Below are 20,616 nucleotides of genomic sequence, written 5' to 3'. Positions count from 1 at the left end.
GGAAAAAAAAAAACCAAGAGAAGAAGATAAGAGTGAGAAAAGAAGATTTCAGAGAATCAGGGAGGGGGAAAATAGCCCACGGCAGCCATGGTTTTCATACTAAATTTCAATTCTTCAAAAAAAACTTCAAATCTCTCTAAAAACTCCATCGATTACATGTCCAATATAAAGGAAAAATCAGACAATTAATGGCAACTACTTGAAAATAGAAACTAATCTATATAGCAACTAAATAAAAATCAAATCTAAATTAAAATACTATCAAACTAATTTCTAAACCAAAAAGGAAAGTAAATAGTAAAATTCTCAAATCAAAGAGATCCCTTCCATCGCCCAACTGCATCACAAACCCTGGTAGGTCCACTGCATTATTTGTCATCTTGTCTCTGTTGAGTTCATATACATATAAATAATCTTGATATTATAAATTTCTAATGCAGACTTGGTGGGTCCTCTATGGGAAAGACGCACCTAACTCATGAAAGATAGCAATCAAGGTACTCTCTCAACCTTGTTCCGCCTCTCAATGCGAGCACAGCTAGAGTAAATTCTCACTCATCCACAATAAGAGGCGAAACCAACTAGGTCACAATTGATTAGAGTAGTTGGTGTTTATGCATTACACGATAGAAGATGCAACACATATGTTAAGGCATGGAGGGTGATAACGATCCAATCAAGCTTGCCAACACTTCCAGATTGACTAAAATGATGAGGATCCCCTATACCAATGGGTGAGGGATCGAGGTGACCCTGTTATGGATCAGGTTGGGGGTAGGTGACCCCCAAATAGCTACTCAAATGGGCACTAATGTGGACAAGTATATGTCATCTTGCGAGGGTCGTGAGCATTCACAGACAACCGACCTTTCGAGTCTCAGGCTAGCGGGGTTGATGAGGAGGGGTCCTGATTGGTCACATTCCAGTGATGATGGTGATGGGGATGTTAAGGATAATGAGGGTGACGGTGATGATGGTGATGGGGGTCATGGGGGGATGCGCAAGAGGTACCACTACGAAGTGTTGGAGCTTGAGCCAGTGCTCTTCACGAGAGAGACTTAGTTCACTCATGTCACACAGGATGAGAACCATGATGCCCACACATGTAGGCTAGTTGAGAGGCTCGCGTTGCCGAATCATACCACTTGCTGAGGAGAATCATGATAGCATGGCGTCTATGGATGGCTCAGTCAGAAGCTTGATTGACACTCGTGGAGGTATCAGTATAGAGAGTGTGTGGAGGTATCAGTATAGAGAGCGGTATTCATGGGGAGCAGTAGCTTGCACTGTCATATGGATATGACATGAAGAGCACCGGTTCTAATGATAGTCATTATACATTTATACTGGGTACGAGCAATTTGAGCAGGTTAGCTCTACATCATCATTACCCTCTGCCTTTGCGTTTGAGTCAATCATGCACTAGGTCAGGTTTTGCAGACAGCATCTTCGATTTTTTTGGCCCCAACCATACATGACGGCTCCTGTTCCACACGTGCCATCCATCACAGAGACTCTCAATCATGTTCCTTACAGTTCAAAGATATATACCTAGGTTAGGATACCTCAAGTATGTTGACGATTCCATTTATAGGGTTGTTGTGGACAACTTCGATTGTTTCTTCCGCCATACTATGACATGGCCAGATTTTGTGATTCAATCAAAGGAAAACTTGATTCGGCATCAGCTACAATCCGGCCCAGCACTTGATCAATACTAAGAACCTAAGGCTTTAGGAGGGGCATAAGGTGAGTCGTTGCTTGTATTGTACTACTATTGTTGACTCTAATATATGCGACTCTTTGTAACAATTACTAACAAACCACGTACGACGCATGATTTATGAAACGGTTTATAATTTGACATATTTTCATTACTAATGTTTATTTAAGTTGTTTTACTTCAATTATATGTGTTCTAGTACAAAAGATTGTGTGGAATAGCCTAGGACAGAGATTGTATCCACCATAGATTACCAACCTGAGGACTAACTTTTATAGAGATTTCAAATATAAGTTAGTCCATTGATTATTTTCTCTCTTTGGTAATAAATTTTTTATTCACCAAAAAAAAACACAAATCCGAAGTCAAACTACCATTTGGGTGTGATTTTTCAAAATCTAAGACTTCCACTATGTTTAGAAGGCCTAAAATAGGTTGTCCTACAAGTTTCATGACCTAATTTGGCCATACGTCCCCGGAAACACACAACCTCAAAATTCCCTAAAAAAAAATTACATAGTATTGGCTAAAATTTCGGTTTCGGGCCTGATCAAAACCATGCTGAAAACAAAACCTCGAGCCTTGACCAAAACAAGGCATCTCACCAAGCAATCAAGCATCTAGGCTCTAGTGCGGCATCTCACTTCTATTGGCAAAAAACCAGAAATTTCATTCAACTTCCGTCAAAACGCTTATAGTCAGCCCTTTTATAGAGTGGATGGGAGGGTTCTAGACTCTCATTGGGACTTTCCCGTAGACTTTTTTACCATATAATGAACTGCATATTTTCAAGGACTTAAATAACCATCAATGGACTAACTTATATTTCATGGATGGATATTGACTGAAGCTCATCTCCATGAAGCATACCTGCAACTCCAACGTCATTCCTTCACTCGTGAGTTGCATTCCTATGACGTCGTGCCTTCACTCGTGTCTTTAACTCGACTAAACTGTTGAAAATGTTTCGGAAAACAAAAAAATCAAACACCTTTTTGTATTTCCAAAAATCATTTTTTAGCACAGAAACGGAAAAAATCGTTTCTCCTGTTTCTAGACACAGAAATAGGAAAAACAAAATCAAACGGACCCTTAGACTGGATTAATTAGGACTGATTTTGGGTGAACCAGAAAACACACCCAGTCCTGATTGGTCTGGTCTGAACCTGGTTCAATTGAACCAGAAGTTCATTCAAGGAAGCACAGGTCTGAGTCCTTCTTGTGATGGTACAGCTTGGTGTAGAACTTATGTACATCAAATAGAAACTTAAAGTAGATTCTAAATCAAATACCAAATCAAACTAAAATTTCAAAACAATTCCACAACTTGACAACCCTGCCAATAAATGGGTCATAACTTAACCAAGATGACCTTAAATTACAATATATTGGTCTAGTTGGAAAGGGAACTGAATGAACTTTTAAAAAGTACCAATCAAACCAAGTTTTGGCCATTCGAAAATAGCATAAAGAGAATAACAAAAATAGTAAAACTGTGATCTAATGTAGAGCTAGAATCACAAGTGATCCTAATCCTAGGTAAGATCTTAAATTCTAGTTGAATAGAGAAGATGTCCTCCAATAGACTTGGTTCTAGCTCTCAAACACTCTCTCACATCAAACAAATAAAAAGAAAATAAGAAAAGAAAGAGAATTCGATGGAGGATTGAGAAGGGGGAAGAAGAACTAGTGAATGGACATCTCACCCTTTGGTTGGACATCTCACCAAATTGCATCCCACAGCACAACAGCATAAGCCATCCTTTTTTTTTTTTTTTATATTAATAAATTTGTGTTCAATATTCCCCTTACAGACTTATATAGTGATGTAATACTGAAATTGAGGAAGCTCAAAACAGTACCAGGGTAGGATCTTTTTTCAGAGAATAGGGAATTCTAGATATGGAGAATAGGATATTGCTAAAACTTGTTGAAAGATGAAAAAGATGGAACAATAAACAATAATATAACACCCGGGCTTCACACCGCAAGGTGGATCGACTGGATCAAACACCAACCTACCTTGATCAAACACAAGGGATTTCTTGAGCAAACACAAGAGATTCTTGATCAAACACAAGAAGAGAGTTGCATAAGCAAACTTTGTTTTAAATTCTAAGTTGTCCTTGAATGCTTACAATTGATCCCTATTTATAGGACCAACTCAACAAAACATTACATACCCAACTTCCAACTAACAATAGTAGAAAGTCTTCACTTATTAAAGTTGGGGTAGGAAAGTATTCACCTTCCAACTACTAAAGTTGAAAGAGCCTTCACCTACCAACTACCAAAAGTGGAAAAATCCTCACCTCTTAAAGTTACAATAGAAAAGTCATCCCCCAACTACCAAAGGTGGAAAAGTCTTCATCCCCCAACTACCAAAGGTGGAAAATCTTCATCCCCCAACTACCAAAGGTGGAAAAGTGTTCACCCATCATCACTTACAAAAGTGAATTGATCCCCCCATTTAGAAAAGTAAAAAGTAAAAGTAAAAGTAACTTCTAACCACTTAAATTGAACCGCTATTAGACCAACATGGACCATGGTTCAATTGGAACTAAACTAAGACATAAAACATGAAATAAAAACTAAGTATGAAATTAATAAGCATCAACAAGGTAAGGCCACATGCTAGTTACTCTTGTTGGCCTTCTTCCTACGGATGTAGGTCTTCAGATCTGCATCATATAGAAAACTCAAAACTAACTCAAACACTAAAAAGGAAAGGCCTAACCCAATCCTCAACTAAATGGGAAACCTAAATTGACTAGGAAACTGAAATAACAAAGGAAAGAGACTCAAAACAGGACTCTAACTAAACGAATGAATTAAATCTCGTTTTCCTACTTTCTACCCATAGTTTAGGCCCATTACAAAGAAAACCCATGGGATCAAAGGCCCAACACATACATAACCCAACCCAAGGCTTATTTACAATAAAATAATCCCATTAAGTGACTTATCTGCATCACAATCCCATAGTTTTCCCCTTTCGGCCTCTCCGCATTAATGACAATGCTTTATAAATCACATACAATTTCATATATGGGCTTACAGATATATTGTGGACCGGGGCCTAGGCATGATCTTGGGTGGAATCGTGGCACAGCTGTGGGCCTTTGCTTCATTGAATTTGAAAGATGGCAACCACTGCCATCCCAGAGCCTTTTTCCTTTAGTTTTTGGGTCCTCTATATGGGTTGTCATTAGGAGAGCCTTCAAAGCTGTGGAGTTTTACTGGATCACGTCTTGTGTACATAAGATTTTTTTTTTTTTCTTTGTGGGGGGGGGGGGGGGGAGGGGATTGTCAAAGTTTTAAACAGTTAAAATAGATGCTCAAGCTGATAAACCGTGGACCACCAGCCACAAACAGATTGGTCACAGTGGGTTTTCCATATCATTAATTACAAGTCATGACATTAGAGAAGTTTGGGATCTCAAGATGCATTTTGACAGTCAGTTATCAAGTGATACTTGTTTAAATAGAAAAGGAAAGGCATGAGAACAGGACTAGAGAGCTCAAGAGAATCAGAAATGCCAAACTCACCTTCATAGTATGTTCAGAACTCATCCTGAAGTACCATGATGCACGTTTCTCAAGCTCAATAGTATTCAAAGGGTGTGGAGGATATTTCAGCCTCTCCTGATGTCTAACTTTCGTTACCTGCAACAAAGCGAATAACAATATCGAAATTAAAAATCTGCCCAAATTTTCATGAACTGAAACGTTAGTGGTAAATAACATCAAGTGTCGACATATGCCTTACAGTTGCAGTGGGTTCCAGAACACACATCTCATATATTATAACAGCACATGTGTAATCAAAAAGATGCCCACGCCTGCAAAAGGCAATGCCAATTAGATATACATTATACTTGCTGAAAGTAAACATAAGAGATCTGATCTTCCAAATGCCCAAATTACATCCAATTGAAAGTAGCAATGCCTTCGTCGGAGGAATGAGAACAGTTGATTGTCCAGAACTCTTCAGGCTCATGCGACTGGATCTCCCAATACCGTTCAACAACAAACCCAAGTGTTGGGAACTGCAAAATATAAGAATGTAATGGAGCAAGTATAAATTCTGATATCTAACCACAAGACAAATCAATGCTTTTCCATGCGACAAACCTGACATGGGCCATAACTTAGAACAAGACTCCTTTCATCTGTTGCAACGTCAATGGTAAATGCATCTTTCAACAGCATGGTCTGAAACCTTGTGAAAGAGGCACCGATCCGGAGGTCAATTTCCTGCAGAATATTAAAAAACTAACTTTACATGCAGGAGCAAAAAATCATAGTGAGGATTCGACGTCTCATAAATCATAAACAGAAAAAAATAGCAAGTGCAGACATTTTTTAATTACTGATACATTGTTTACCATTAACCCATGTCAAATAAAGATCACCTGCCTAACATCCACTGCATCTGAAAACAACTGATTGGGTCGGACAAGAGTTTGAACAGATTCATGGATCTCCCTGGCATTCCAAAAATCAAACATGATCAAAATGGATATCATGGCGATAGAGATGACTATGAAATCAAGAGAGCATAGCAAGGTTAACAAATTAAGACCTGTCTATCAAAGCAGAGAATCTAGCCCTCCACACATTAAGAGAGCGATTCACAGCAGTGCATGTCTCTACCACTTCAAACGATATATTTTCACCTTCTCTATCACAATCAAGCCACAAGACAAGCCACTGGCACTTTCTAGCTTCCTCCTCCAATGTTTTCTTGATATCCAACTTGTCCTGTATTTTCCAGGGATTCAACAATTAGACTCCACAGAAGGAAATTCCTTAGAAAAGACACAAGCAAGAGAACAACATGCTGCTTAAGCAAACCATCTTCCAAGTTCCATAGATAATCTTCACAAGTAAACAACCACAACGAACAGAAACATGTAGGCAGTAATATTACAGAACCTGGTATTAACAATTGACCGTTTCATTTTTGAAACACATGGATATGTAATTATGCATTGCTTCCATGTAACAAGAACTAGTGAGCATCTGCTATTAAAATATCATAACAGAAACGAAACAAAATAGCAAAATCGTGTTCAAATATGAAAATCCTTGAAGGCAGTTTAAAACTTGAGTCTTCAACCAGTGTATTGCTACTAATGAAACCTATACAAATCCCACATTTCTACATCCTTCTATACTCCTATACAAAAAAAAAAAAGAGGGTAGAGAGGGCTGGGAAGCAGAAGCACTAGAGCTTAACCTATTAATATCCCACCTGGACTAAATATCCAACATGAAATTGTTCATTCAACCTTCAAACCAAAACCGGCAAAATTAAGGTAAAATGTAAGTCTAACCAAAAAATTCCCATTTTTCATCATCTTCTAAAGACTATCCCAAGCATTACACATACCCGAGATAAATATTCCACCCACCCAAATCAAAAACCTGTTTCCACCATTTTTCTTTATAAAAGTCTGCAATTGCAGCGAACTCAATCAAATGAGTAGTGACAACTGACCTGAGGGACGAACTTGCGGACAGGGGCGTGGTAGAGGTCGGCGGGGTCGCAGGAATGCCACTTGCGATAGCGATCTTCGAATTCGAGTTCCATGAGGTGGCCGGTCACGGAAGTGAACAGCATGCGACATCGTTGCCCACGGATAGTGTAATCGAACTCGAAGATCTTGTTGTAACGAGACCGGCCTTCTCGCACACGCAGGCCCTGATTCCTTGATAGGATCCCTGATACGGCTTTCGCCACTGATGGCTTCTCCGCCACGTTCAGTACCATAATCGAACCGCCACCACCACCTGCCATTTGCCGGAACTAGAATTACCGGGCAAAGCCGGCTTGTCTGCGTTTCTTATTTTCTACCTTTGTTGTCGCTGCGCAGAGCTCCTCTTCAATGTGCCCCTTCTCTCTTTTCCCGCCCTTTGTTTTTTATTTGTCATGTTCACGGCAAAAATATGATATGAATTGTTCATTTTCACATTTGTGTGTGGGGTGCTTATAAAAGAAAAAATGTAAAGGGTAGGGGTGGGGTGGGTTGGGTTGGGTTCCATTATAGGCAGCATGGTGTAAGAGCCACTTAGAAGCATGCATGGAAGCATCAACAAGAACATGAGGGACAGGACAGTTTTTCTGCCTCATTTGTTTTTTGGGCATATGGGCGACGTTGCATTTCAAGATTCGTTTTTCCTTTCTGCCTAATACAAACCTCTTATTCCCACTTAGAGCCAAGAGATTGCATTGTAAAATCTTTATATTGGTACATTGCATGGACATACATGAGATTTGTGCTAGTATAAAAAGGAGTAATTGATTGAATGACCCTGATTTCACCCCAAAAAAATGGAATGACTCTAAAGTTTGACACATGGTTAATCTAGACTAAGTATTCTCTATCTAATAGTTGGATTAGACATATCATCTATCCACGTGGTATATCTCACTTAATGATTGGAAAAGAGCTAGATTGGATGAGAGAGACACCCATTTCCATATATTCATCCTTGACAAATATAGTTATAGGAGAATGAACATTGTCTGTTTGGCACTCTTGAACGATGCATGTCTAACATACCCTACACCCAAACATAATTCGGTGTGAAAAGATTCAGCTCTCCCTACATCCGTTAGGTTGGGTTTTCAAGTAAACTTTTCAAACTTTGAAACCAGTATTTTTTTTTATTTTTTTAAATTGATTACTCAGTCCTGTGGTGACCATATGAGACCCACATGACATGAATGATACCGATCCCGAGCCATTTGAAATTGAAGATTCCCCCCACTGGCAGCATGGAACCCTCCCCCAATAAAATATTATAATAAAAAAATATATTTTTTTTATTGTTGAAATTCCAAAATGAGTAGGTTTCCTCCGACTCTGTGTGCGGTTTTGAGCAAAGGAGAGTGCCGGAAAAGATGATCCTATCCAAATAGAGATATTTATGACAACTCCTAAGGGACAAGCAACAGAGTTTCAGGTGAGACCATGCAATTTTGATTTTGAGTTGGGCATTGTTGGAATAAAAGGTCATACCCAATGCACAAGGTTTTTTTTTTGATAAAAAAAAAATTTATTAATGAGAACGTGTAGGACTCATGGAGTCACCAATACAAAGAGTGGATAACCATGGAGTGGAGGGTGGCCATGATATCACACAAGTGAGTGACAAGGCCTTCTGGGCCAAGGTATCAGCAATGCGGTTGATGGTCCTTCGATATAGGAGAAGTGGAAACTTTCGAAATAGCTTGCAAGCTGCTAGATGTCTTAACCAACTAAAGGGAATTCAATGGTGGGGTTGGCTCGTTTGAACAGAGGAGGGATATGAGATCCTTATAATCAGACTCAACTAAAATGTTATCAAAGCCCTCCCCTAAAGCATGCAACAGCCTTGTCATTACATTCAAAGCTTCCTCTTGAAGAATAGTAGCAAATTGGATGGATTTAGAGATGGCTACTGAGCACCTGCCCTCAGAGTCTTTGAAGAGAAAATCAATTCCAAAATTGTCGCTATTGGCTGAGCTAGCTAGAGGCATCACAATTGAGCTTGATGCAGTGCGTTGGTGGAGGAAGCTAGTGACCCATCGAAAGAGGGGCAATTGTAGGAGAGGTGATGTGGCAAGATGTTTGGGTAGTTGCCTCCCAAAATTCCTCAAATGCCTGGACAGCAGAGGAGCTAACCTCAAGAGGATAGAGGTCGGAGTCATTAATTTGTGAGTCATTCCTTGCCTTCCATATTTGCCAACAAATGAAAGAGCATAGAGTGATGGCTAACGGCCGTCACGGCTCGTTGATTTTATCCTTTGTTTGAATCTGAATCCATGAGGATATCCACCTAATAATATTTGAATTCTCAACGCTGCTGAACCTGATTGAGAGCGGGCTACAAAACCATACTGCCCTAGAAAATGGGCATTCAAACATTATGTGATCTATCGTTTTAGGGCAGGTGCCACATCTATAGCATTGGGGGTCAATGGGTATGCCTCTGCGAAGTAGCCCTTCCTCAATAGCAAGCCCAAAGGAGCATGACTTCCACAGAAAATTTCTGATTTTAGGGAGAATGCATAAGGCTCTTGCTACGGTGAAATCTGAGAGGAACAATGTATACGCAATCTTGCGTACTTCGTAGGAGGAACTGTTTCCAAGTTTTAAACCTATGACCAACATATCGTAATAATACAACTTAATTGTTACGACACAAGCCCACCCACAACCGGCAACCTAAGATCACCTGATGGGTTATAACCAACTAGTCCTCCAGTCTATTAACTGATCCAAAGTCGGCGTTCCAAATATGCTTTTGGTCCTACTTAAATTTATAAAGGTACCACCAAGGATTAAAGTATCGGTATCGGTCGGCCAAAATTAAGGTACGTATCGGAGAGTATCGTATCGTATCGGAGATACACTAAGATACGCTAAAAATACACACATAAATGGATAGGAAACATTTTTTTAAACACTTTTACATAAAGAATTTGTTAAAAAAAAACTATTGATAACATGTATTATGCATAAACACTAAATTGAGGGTATCGTACTAAGAATTCAAAGTTTGTAGTTGTCCCATAAATGTAAAATCCTTGTTCCCAACCTTGATTTCCACTTTAGTTAGAGAGAAATATGGCTGACAGCAACTTTGGAACAAAAACCCTTCAAAAAATCGTGTGTTTTCTGAAAAATTACCCATCTTGGCCATTATATGACCGATACTCACCGATATGTATCGATACTCACCGATACGTACCAATATATATATCGATACTCACCGATACGTGCCAATATATACCGATACGTACCGATCGATACATACCGATATTCACCAATACGTACCAATACATACCGAAACGTATATTTTACCTCAATTTTATAATTTTCATAATCGTATCTAGGCATATCGTATCGTATCGATGTGTATTGGTGGTGTATTGATGCATATCGGTATGTATTGTAGGATATATATCGATACGAAAGGATTTTAAAAATTTCATGTATCGTATCGATGTGTATCGTATCGATCGATTAAATTTAAGATACGTATCGGAAGGTATCGTATCGGTATCGGAGATACTTAAAACCATGGGTACCACCATGCTTCTATGAAATGAAGAGGAAGAACCATTTTTTTTTTTTTTTTTCTTTTGGTAAAAAGGGTAGCACGATTGACTAAGGCAGCAAATGGTGGAAGAAACAATGACATGCGCATGTGCATTATAGAAAGAGATTTTGGGGCAAATCTTGAGAAGATCTGATAATCTAAGGCTACGTTTTGATGTCAAAAAAAAAAAAAAATTCAAAATGATTATGTCATTATGATAGTCCTGTGAATTGTGTCAATAAAATCTCCAATTTCTTCAATATAAATGAAATATAATGGAGGCAGAGAAGAATTCTAGTAAAGAACAAACATCGTCTCTTGCTTGAGAAATGTTACAGATTAAGATCCAACAAAAAACCAAACATCTCCCACGATTGTCGTTTTTTGGATACTTCATCTTCAAAGAAGCATCAGCTTTTGCATGTCTTAAACAAAGCACTTGACAATGTTATGCAGGGTCAGTTTTTGGCACCAATGGTGCTGCCCAAGCCATTCCATGATATTGTCTATATGATTACCACATTGTAGTTCATTTAACCTTTTAACATTTTTTTTCTTAGGAAAAAATAAAGGGGTACAAGTATAACAAAAGAAATCATCACCCATCCCAGTACTACTCTGAATCTGTAAACTAAGATCATCCATCTCAATATGACCCCAAACTAAGCAGATTATTATCTATTCAAAAATTCCTATCACAAGACAATCAGGATGACCAGATCATCCCTCCACCCTCAGAAATAGCCAATGAGCTGGAAATCAATCTGGCAGCGATGCAACAGAAACCTTTTCCCATGTTTTTCAAACCAATAATTGACAAAACAAAAAGGATGCATTCCATGGATTGTACTTTGAATCATGAATTCATGATACTAGCAACCATAACAGAATGAACCTTATAGGCTAAATGCACTTGTTATTACCCATTCTTTGACCATTTTTCATGTTTCCTTTGAGACCACTGTATTCAAATGCAGAAGAAGATACATAAATTGTGATTGGATTTTCTTCCAAATTCACTCTGTGAATGGAAATTTTCTTTCAAGAAGAAAGCAGTAATCACACATGAAATCCACCAATTCCATGTTAAGAAAGTGAGAATAGCGCTTGTTTCCCAGGCCTCCATGTCAACTGAGGTAGCCGGCCAAAAGATGGTGATGGGTAAACCACACCACAAAATGGCTTCAGAGAGACTTTCCTTTCAAAACCATACAGGGAAATCAAGCAATTTATTACCAAGGTAGAGCTCACCACAATTTCCACTTCATTGGTTATAATCTTCATAGTAATTATCACTAATCACAGAGACAAACCTCTCAAGCCAGGGAAGCTGATGGAGATCTTTTATGGTGTCAACATAGGAATCTGAACACCTGGGTGGAGACTGACAAGGGGGATGGTCGCTTAGGCTGAACCCCCCAGCAAGGAAACGCTGTATGAGTGCTAATTGTGATCTCTCTTGTTCTGAGTATGCATCCATAACTGTTGGTATTGAATCAAAGGTATCCCATTCCCATCTCCATTGTTCAGAGTCTATGCTAGAGTGAGTAACTGAGTTCTCAAAAACCTCTTCGTCCCAAAAGGCACATTGGCATGTCTGTCGGCCATCTCTATATTCAGCACCACAGGAATAGCAGAACTCATGTTCACACCTGCAAAAATAAAATGACAAGAGGGCTTCAGTTTAAGACCTTTCCTGAGACATTAAGATGCTCTCTATATATAAAAAAACATGGAGGAATCTAAGACAAAAAGGTGGAAGGCGAGGAGGGGGGGATGCATAAAAGATCCCCTTTCATCTGGAGAACTAAAGCCAATGTGTGACAGCTCTAGAATGTGTACAACCCAGTTAGATAAGCTACACTGTACCTTTGCTGTAGCATATGTAACATACTTGCCAAGAATTTCATCTTTCTAAAGGACGTATCTCATCTGAGAAGAAAACCATAAAACTACAATGGGAAACCCACCAAACAACTTGAACTACCTTTGTTGTATAAACATCATGCAGTGCTGGTGGTAGCTGAGTTGGCAAGGGGCCTTCGCCTAAGATTGCGGGTGGTTATGAGTTCGACTCCTCTTACCTACTTGGGGCCACTCACCGAGGTGTTCAATGCTCTTCACTGCTTTCAGTGAAAGTTGAATGGTTCTCATTCAACCCCAGTATGACCCGGAGTTGGCAAGGGACCTTCGCCTCAGGCTGCGCGTGGTTCTGAGTTAGACTCCTCTTACCTCCTTGGGGCCACTCACACGGGGGTTGTTTAGTGCTCTTCACTGTTTTCAATGAAAATTGAATGGTTCTCATTCAACCCCAGTATGACCCGGTTTATGCGGTTGTGGGGTCGTGGGGTCATTATGGGCCCGCAAGACTAGTCAGGCCGAAGGCCTGGATAACAGTTATTAGAAAAAAAAAAAAAAAATTCGCCCACAAGGATCCTTCTATATTTTCATGACCTAAAAACGCCATTACTAGCTAATCAAATCTAAATACTGAGACATTATTAAATAATACCATGCAGTGCTGGTAAAGTCTCGTGCACCTGCCATCTGGAAAAGTATCAAGCTATTTATTACTTTATTTATTTTTTTATAAAATGCTACACTTATATTAACAAAGACAGATCAACTGTACAGAACGAGAGACAGCAACCCCTCTAACATCAAAACACAGCATCAACGATCCTTCATGATACACATCAACAAAATTCAGAAACACCTCTCAAGTTTTCAAGTTAAAAAAAAAGACATGCAACATGGCAGGGTGTATATCATGTTTCATTTCAAACCGGGAGAACAGAAGAGTGAGTTAAGCTAAAAAAATCTGTACCACAAAACATCTCGCCAAAACCAACCAAAAAGAAAAAAAAGGGGCAGTAGCTGGAGATGCTTGAACACAAAGATTTCTCGTGTGCTACCCCACTCAAGTATTGATATACAACTGGTGGATTGCCAGCCATAGCCTGCATGACCATTCCATATTAACATTCAGTTGGAAAAAATTTCCTATTATCTAGATTGTAAGGAATTAATTAGATGTCTGGTTGAGGGTGGACCTTGGGGCAATGGTAAGTTGCTCCATTGTGACCAAGTGGTCATTCTTTCGAGTCAGGCTCCAAGAATAGGGGGAAAGGCTGCATACATTATGACCCTCCCTAGACCCCATAATGGCAAAAGCCTCATGCACTGGGTATGCCCCTTTTTTTAATCAGATATCTGGTTCCATCCATCATCAACAACTCATCCTGTTCCCAACTAAATGGGGTTGGTTACATGGATCCATGAGAGGGAAGGAAAAAAAATAAATAAGAAGAAAGGAAACACAGCAGCCCCTCAAAAACATCCCACAAAAATAGGGTCGACTACATGAATCCTAACCCTCCAAACAGCTCTATCTGAGGTCATACTAGAGTCAAGCCCTAAACTCTACATGTCTTTCCTCACTACTCCTCATTGGTGCATCCACAGGCCTCCATTGAACATGGTCATACCACCTCAAGAGAATCTATTGAAGCTTGCCCTGACTTGGGCCACTTCCAAGTTAGCTCTAATACAGTCTTTCCTTACTTTATCCCTCCTAGTTTTTCCGCACATCTATCTCAACATCCTCATCTCTGCTACACTCAGTTTATCTATAGTATGCTTCTTAACTACCCAACATTCTGCCTCATACATCACAGTCGGTCTTACGACTATCCTGTAGAAATTTCCTTTAAGCTTTACAGGCATGGTTTTAAGTATCTCCGATACCGATACGATACCCTCCGATACGTATCTTAAATTTAGCCGACCGATACGATACACATCGATACGATACATGAAATTTTTAAAATCCTTTCGTATCGATATATATCTTACAATATATACCGATATGTATCAATACACCACCAATACACATCGATACGATACGATATGCCTCGATACGACTATGAAAATTATAAAATTGAGGTAAAATATACGTTTCGGTATGTATTGGTACGTATCGGTGAGTATCGATACGTATCGATCGGTACGTATCGGTATATATTGGCACGTATCGGTGAGTATCGATATATATTAGTACGTATCGGTGAGTATCGATACGTATCGGTGAGTATCGATACGTATCGGTGAGTATCGATATATATATCGGTACGTATCGGTGAGTATCGATACGTATCGGTGAGTATCGGTCATATAATGGCCAAAATGGATAATTTTTCAGAAAACACACGATTTTTTGAAGGGTTTTTGTTCCAAAGTTGCTGTCAGCCATATTTCTCTCTAACTAATGTGGAAATTAAGGTTGGGAACAAGGATTTTATATTTATAGGACAACTACAAACCTTGAATTCTTAGTACGATACCCTCAATTTAGTGTTTATGCATAATACGTGTTATCAATAGCTTTTTTTAACAAATTCTTTATGCAAAAGTGTTTAAAAAAATGTTTCCTATCCATTTATGTGTGTATCTTTAGCGTATCTTAGTGTATCTCCGATACGATATGATACTCTTCAATACGTATCTTAATTTTGATCGACCGATACGACGACCGATACCGATACTTTAATCCTTGTTACAGGAATATGTTGGTCACACAACACTACGAATGCACCTCACCACTTCATCCATCCTACTTTAATTCTCTAAGAAACATCACCATCCTTGTTTATTGTTGACTCAAAATATCTAAAGTAAGCACTTTGCGATATTTGATACCAATCATCAATCTTAGGAAATGTTTCTCTTCAACTAGATGCAAGAGATGTTAAGACATTATATTGACTATGTTTTTGGTGATTATTAACCCGTGTTTGTTGACAAAAAACAGCCTACATATGAAAGGTCAATTGGTCTCAAGCGTCAAAATATCGCATGAAGGCAAGCCCAAGCAAGTGGATGAAATTGTCAAGTGTTAGATCAAACACCAAAAAAATACGAAAATAAAAAGATAATAGATCCGCACAACACAGAGATTAAACGAGGTTCACACACCGGTGTGATGTGCTACATCCTCGGGCGAAGAAAATGTTTCACTATGCAGAAAAGAGATTACACCCAAGCAGCAGTGAGAAAAACTCGCCCTGAAATCCTAACTCAAAAAACCCCTAAAATACAATAACTTTCTCGACAAGACAACAGTACATTATATACTCCAAGTCGCGGGTCGACCCATCGGGTCTCGATCTCAGAGAACTTCCCATTCGGGTCGCCACCAAAATATGTCGAAGCAGGTCAATCTTCAAAACAAGTCAAGAATTCAAGACAAACTTAACATCAAGCACGCTTCACAAGTTGGAAGATCAAATCAAGCTTAGATGACAAAGCCGGCAGGAAGTTGAGAAGCCTACTTGAACATCAAGCTTCACTTCATTAAGACCAAGTGGACAGTGCCTTAAATCTTAAGTGGCTAGGACATTCCAAGGATATTCATCATCACCATTGAAGACTTGGGAATTAGTTTCAACTTTCAACTTGTAATGCATTTTATTTCCTAAGTTGTAAAGTGGTTCTCATATCTCTCAGCCCCATATGACTTAGCTTATTAAGTCCCCAAACATGACATAATGGCTTAACATTAGTTGGGTGACTTTCCTTATGAGCATAGGGGAACAATTTTGACTTATATTGGTATATTAGAATAGGCAAATTGACCAAATACCTATGGAAGGTCAAGTGCCTAAGTGTCAGGCTGTTCAAGCCCAAAAATTCAACCCAGACAATGTCCTGGTCAACCAGTCCGAAGCCAGACGGTGCTACCCAAGCCAATGCTGTCAGTACTCTGTTCCTGAACAACCAGTAACTTCAAGGGAAATTTAAGAGATCGTGCAGTTGAAATTAGCCAAATCTCAAAACATGCAAATCGTAGCTCTCCAGATCTTTCATATGATTCAAGAATCAGGAAAACCTGAGCTCAGGAGAGCGAATAATGGCCTTTTACTGACCAAGGGTTCCGGCAGATTTAGGGGCAGATGGACTGTTCACAGACCCCGGGTCAATGTCCCTCACAACCAGCGACAGTTCAGCAGGACCAAACGGCTATAAAATGTTCATTTTATAATGGCTATTTCCAAGGGGGTCGAACCGGACATGGGCATTCGACCGGCTCTGCCAAAAGCTGAGCCGTTGGGGCCTCTCTTCTTTCTCTAACAACAACAAACTCAGCCTTATCCCAACTTAATGGAGTCGGCTAATTGAGAATCTTTCTTGTGGTTTCAGCTTGCATAGCTACATTGTAGAGGTCTTGCGCTTTCACTTGTAAATTCAGCCATAGTTATTTCCCTTCATTGGAAAAGTTATTATAGGAGATTGTGTATATCTAAGGGCTAATCACTTCTGTGATTGGGACTGTTTGATTGCTACCATATGGAAAGCAACTGGGTTTTGAGTGAAAGCCCAGAGAAACAATAGGGTTGGTTGAGCCCAGAAAATAACGTGTCAAGGTTTAATTGCTACAAAGGTAGAGCAATTGTGGGAAGGCTTGATCACTGTCATTTGGAAAGTGATCATGATGGTGGAAAATCCAAGTGTCAGACTAATCTCCCTCTTGTTATTTATTTACCTTTGCATTCATCAGTTGGGATAGCTTTGGGTAGAATTTAAAATTTGCAGAAAGGTTTAGAATTCTGCATTACCCAGTTCACCTCCCTCTTGGTTTCCCTACAAGTCCAACAAAACATGTATGTGCACTATTTTTAGTGAATTAATTGGTATAATCATTGAATAACAGTATCTTTTTAAATTCTGTAATCCCACCTCCACATGCTCACAAGCATTAACATTATCAAACCCTCTTGCACCTAGAGGAACCTGATGCTTGAGTCAAATATCAATTAACCTCATTAAATTGTTGATATCAGTCCCACCAATCAGTGCAAACTATAAATTGTACATCTTAAAACAGAAACCTCAGCCTCTCTCAAATGCCTCCCAAACTTGTCAATGTGGTGAGTCTGATAAGTAGGTTTTTGGGCCTCTTCAGGAGGCAAAGCATTGACTCGTCCATGACTACATGATGACTAGCCATAAAAAAAATATATATTATGTTTCTTAATATTAAAGGTCCATGTAGGCAAGAGGCAACCCCATTTAGCTGAGATTCTCCTGACTTCTTGGGCTTTGCTTTGCTCCTCTTACTTTCATCTTTCACCTCTCACCCCTCATCTTGCATTCTTGTATTCTTCATCTTTCTTGCATTCATGTTCCATTATTCACTTCTCATCTCTTCCTCCCCCCCCTCTTTTCCCCTGTCTAGAATTCAGTTTTCCTTAATTTTGTCGTTCAGATCCATGTGTAGCTGACCTCATTGAGTTGAAATAAGGCTTAGTTTGTTGTTGTATCACACTGACAGCAATAATGACCACAAATATGCAATAAACAAAAGATACAAGACACTACTAAATACCACCAAAACGAAAAATAAAAGAACAATATTAGTTTTCTGAAGAAGTGAATGGTATATAAAAAGTGAAAAACAACAACAATATTAGCTTGGTGAAGCAGTGAATGCCTGTATAAAAAGTGAAAAATAACAGCAACATTTTGGCAGCTGATTCCAATTTTTTGTTTCTAAAAAGGAAATAAAAGAACCCTAAAGTATCAACAAAAGTACTAAATCAAAGCCCTACGTGAGAACCCACTGAAGTAGTTAACTGGTCACCCTCAAGAAACAGGACTCAAGTTATTAACTAGTTGCACACTTGCGCCTAGGCAACTGACTTGCTGATAGTAGTCAACTCACGCATAAGACAGAGTCTATGCCCTAAAATGCCTCCTGTCTAGTTAATTTGTTAACACCTCCAACGTCCACGGAACTTGGCATTGAAGGTGAAGATTTCATGTTCTCCACATTCAATTGAATAAGGACATCTGATCAGCATATACAGACCTCAATCCACTCCTCTGTTCCACAATGATCACCCACCACCCCAAGAATAAGTACAAAGTTTGAGGAGTTTTTAAAGCATTACAAACCCCCTCATTTTTCAATATTGCCCCTTCCATTACTAATACGATAATACCAACTCCTCAGCTTGTGTAATAAATGAATGTAGTGGTTAAGGCATGGGGGTAAAAATGTAACCTTCTAAAATCTCATTAAATTTGTGAGATGGATGAAGAAGGGAAGCTAAAAATGAGGAGGGGGATTGTTCTTGAGGGACAAAGGGAGTATTATTTATTGACATAACAGGGTTGGACTAAAAAATTATACACACTTCCCACAGAAACAAAGAATACAATGGACTCCAACAACTATGGAATTTTCTTAGTAAAAAAATTCCTTTCACATTCTATAAGAAAAAAAAATGTCTCAGTACTATTAAAGAATTTCGATTTAATGATGTGCATAAGTCCATCTTACTTGTTACTCACGAAAGATGTAGCCCAATTAATATGTTCTTTCAGAAAATTGTCAAATGAGTAACATATCCATTTTTACAAAAAATATTATATATAAATATATATATCCATTTAAAATGCAGTTGAACTTACCAGCAGGTCATGTGGTAACACCCTTGTGTGAGCTCAATCATCCTCCGGCACTGCTGGCAACGCCTCCACTTCTTATTTTGTGCCAGTCTATGCAAAGTGATGTCCCCAGCATCCCTCTCCTCCATGGGCAAGTTTTGATACTCCTCACAACTCATGGAAGAATGCCATGGTACTCCACAATCCACACAAACAAACCTCTGACACTCGGGGCACTCCACACAGCTGGCATCCAACTGACTTGAGGAGCTTGCCCTAGTTGATAAACATTCACGAGGATTAAACAGCACTGAACAATTAGGAAAGGGGCAATAGATTTTGTCTGGGTTGAGAATATCAGCTTCCACAAGTGCTCTCTCCAAAGACGCATAGCAGGTGACGGGAAGAAAGGATTTGTACTCACAAGCAGAGATGTAGTACTTGCATCCTGACTGAGGACACCTTATGGGTACATGAGAGGTCTGTAATTTTCCATCGACATAGATTCTCATACAATGGGAACAAAATTTGTGGGTGCATTTCATGGTTACCATCATTGATGATGGTTTTTCCTCGCAACATATAGGACAATCTTCAACAGATCCCTTTCCCTTGGAACACAAACAAACAATGCCAATGGCTACTTGGGCTAATCGTGAGGGCCTTTCCAGCTCAATACTGGGAACTAGTTTCAGAACAAAAGATTCTACCTTACTAACATGTTCCAGAACCCTTTGCCTCATGGCTATCAAAAGCTGATTCTCCAGTCCCTCCCCGTGAACAATCTGTAAGAAATGTAATTATTTTATAAACATGATTTAAGTATAACAAAAAAAATTTCTAGAACAATGCTGCTTAAATTACTGCTCTTGATTTATATGCAACTACGGAATTTCAGAAATTGATATGTAATATAATTAAATAAAAGTAATACACATGTATTGACAATGACTGGAAACTGATCCCATGTCCTTATGCACAGGCAACCGACCAAATTTCCTATTACTATAATGGATACAATGGCAAATCTTATTTGATATGGTTCTACGAAATAAACAAACTTAACAAACAGCACTTTCCAATCAAAATGGTGATAAATGCATTAAATAGGCTTGAAAGAAAAATCCTGCTATACACTATCTGCCTAAGTATTAAAAATGAAGTTCACACATTGCAGAACGTCACATTGAATGCGAGTAACCCACCACAAAGAGAAAAAGTGTGAGAAAGTAAAAATAGAACGATTCTTTAATGACCGCAATGATGATATTTAAACTATCAGAAATCTGTAAATGAAAATCCTAATGGTAGGAGCCTAAGAATAGATAGTGAAACACCAGAAGAAAGAGGAG

General features: G+C 39.0%; 2 protein-coding genes across 2 annotated transcripts; both read right to left on the bottom strand.

Moving 5' to 3' along the window:
- Positions 1-5,203: 5,203 nt before the first annotated feature.
- Positions 5,204-7,669, bottom strand: LOC122063621 (DNA topoisomerase 3-alpha-like). Its single transcript, XM_042627320.1, has 7 exons — positions 7,227-7,669; positions 6,309-6,487; positions 6,139-6,211; positions 5,858-5,980; positions 5,651-5,772; positions 5,493-5,565; positions 5,204-5,389 (listed from the first exon to the last, which is right to left on the bottom strand). The coding sequence occupies exons 1-7, from the start codon at positions 7,524-7,526 to the stop codon at positions 5,204-5,206; spliced, it is 1,056 nt and encodes a 351-aa protein (XP_042483254.1). The 5' UTR covers positions 7,527-7,669.
- A 3,960-nt stretch (positions 7,670-11,629) lies between these two features.
- On the bottom strand, positions 11,630-20,052 carry LOC122063615 (probable E3 ubiquitin-protein ligase rbrA; the record flags this gene model as incomplete). The annotated part of the gene is given in 2 exon segments (XM_042627316.1): positions 11,630-12,468; positions 19,289-20,052. Coding segments are annotated over 2 exon segments (1,152 nt in total), but the record flags the coding sequence as incomplete, so codon positions are not given.
- Positions 20,053-20,616: the final 564 nt, after the last annotated feature.

The sequence above is a fragment of the Macadamia integrifolia genome, unplaced genomic scaffold (assembly GCF_013358625.1).
Source record: "Macadamia integrifolia cultivar HAES 741 unplaced genomic scaffold, SCU_Mint_v3 scaffold1381, whole genome shotgun sequence".
Taxonomy (NCBI): domain Eukaryota; kingdom Viridiplantae; phylum Streptophyta; class Magnoliopsida; order Proteales; family Proteaceae; genus Macadamia; species Macadamia integrifolia.
This window is presented reverse-complemented; position numbering and strand designations above follow the sequence as displayed.

Bases quoted from the DNA above. Each gene is read 5' to 3' on its own strand.
- LOC122063621 (XM_042627320.1), bottom strand. From the start codon at position 7,526: ATGGCAGGTGGTGGTGGCGGTTCGATTATGGTACTGAACGTGGCGGAG. The intron at 6,488-7,226 runs GTCAGTTGTCAC...TGGAAAATACAG, and splicing joins TCCGCAAGTTCGTCCCTCAG to GACAAGTTGGATATCAAGAA. The intron at 5,981-6,138 runs GTGATCTTTATT...AATATTCTGCAG, and splicing joins ATGCAGTGGATGTTAGGCAG to GAAATTGACCTCCGGATCGG.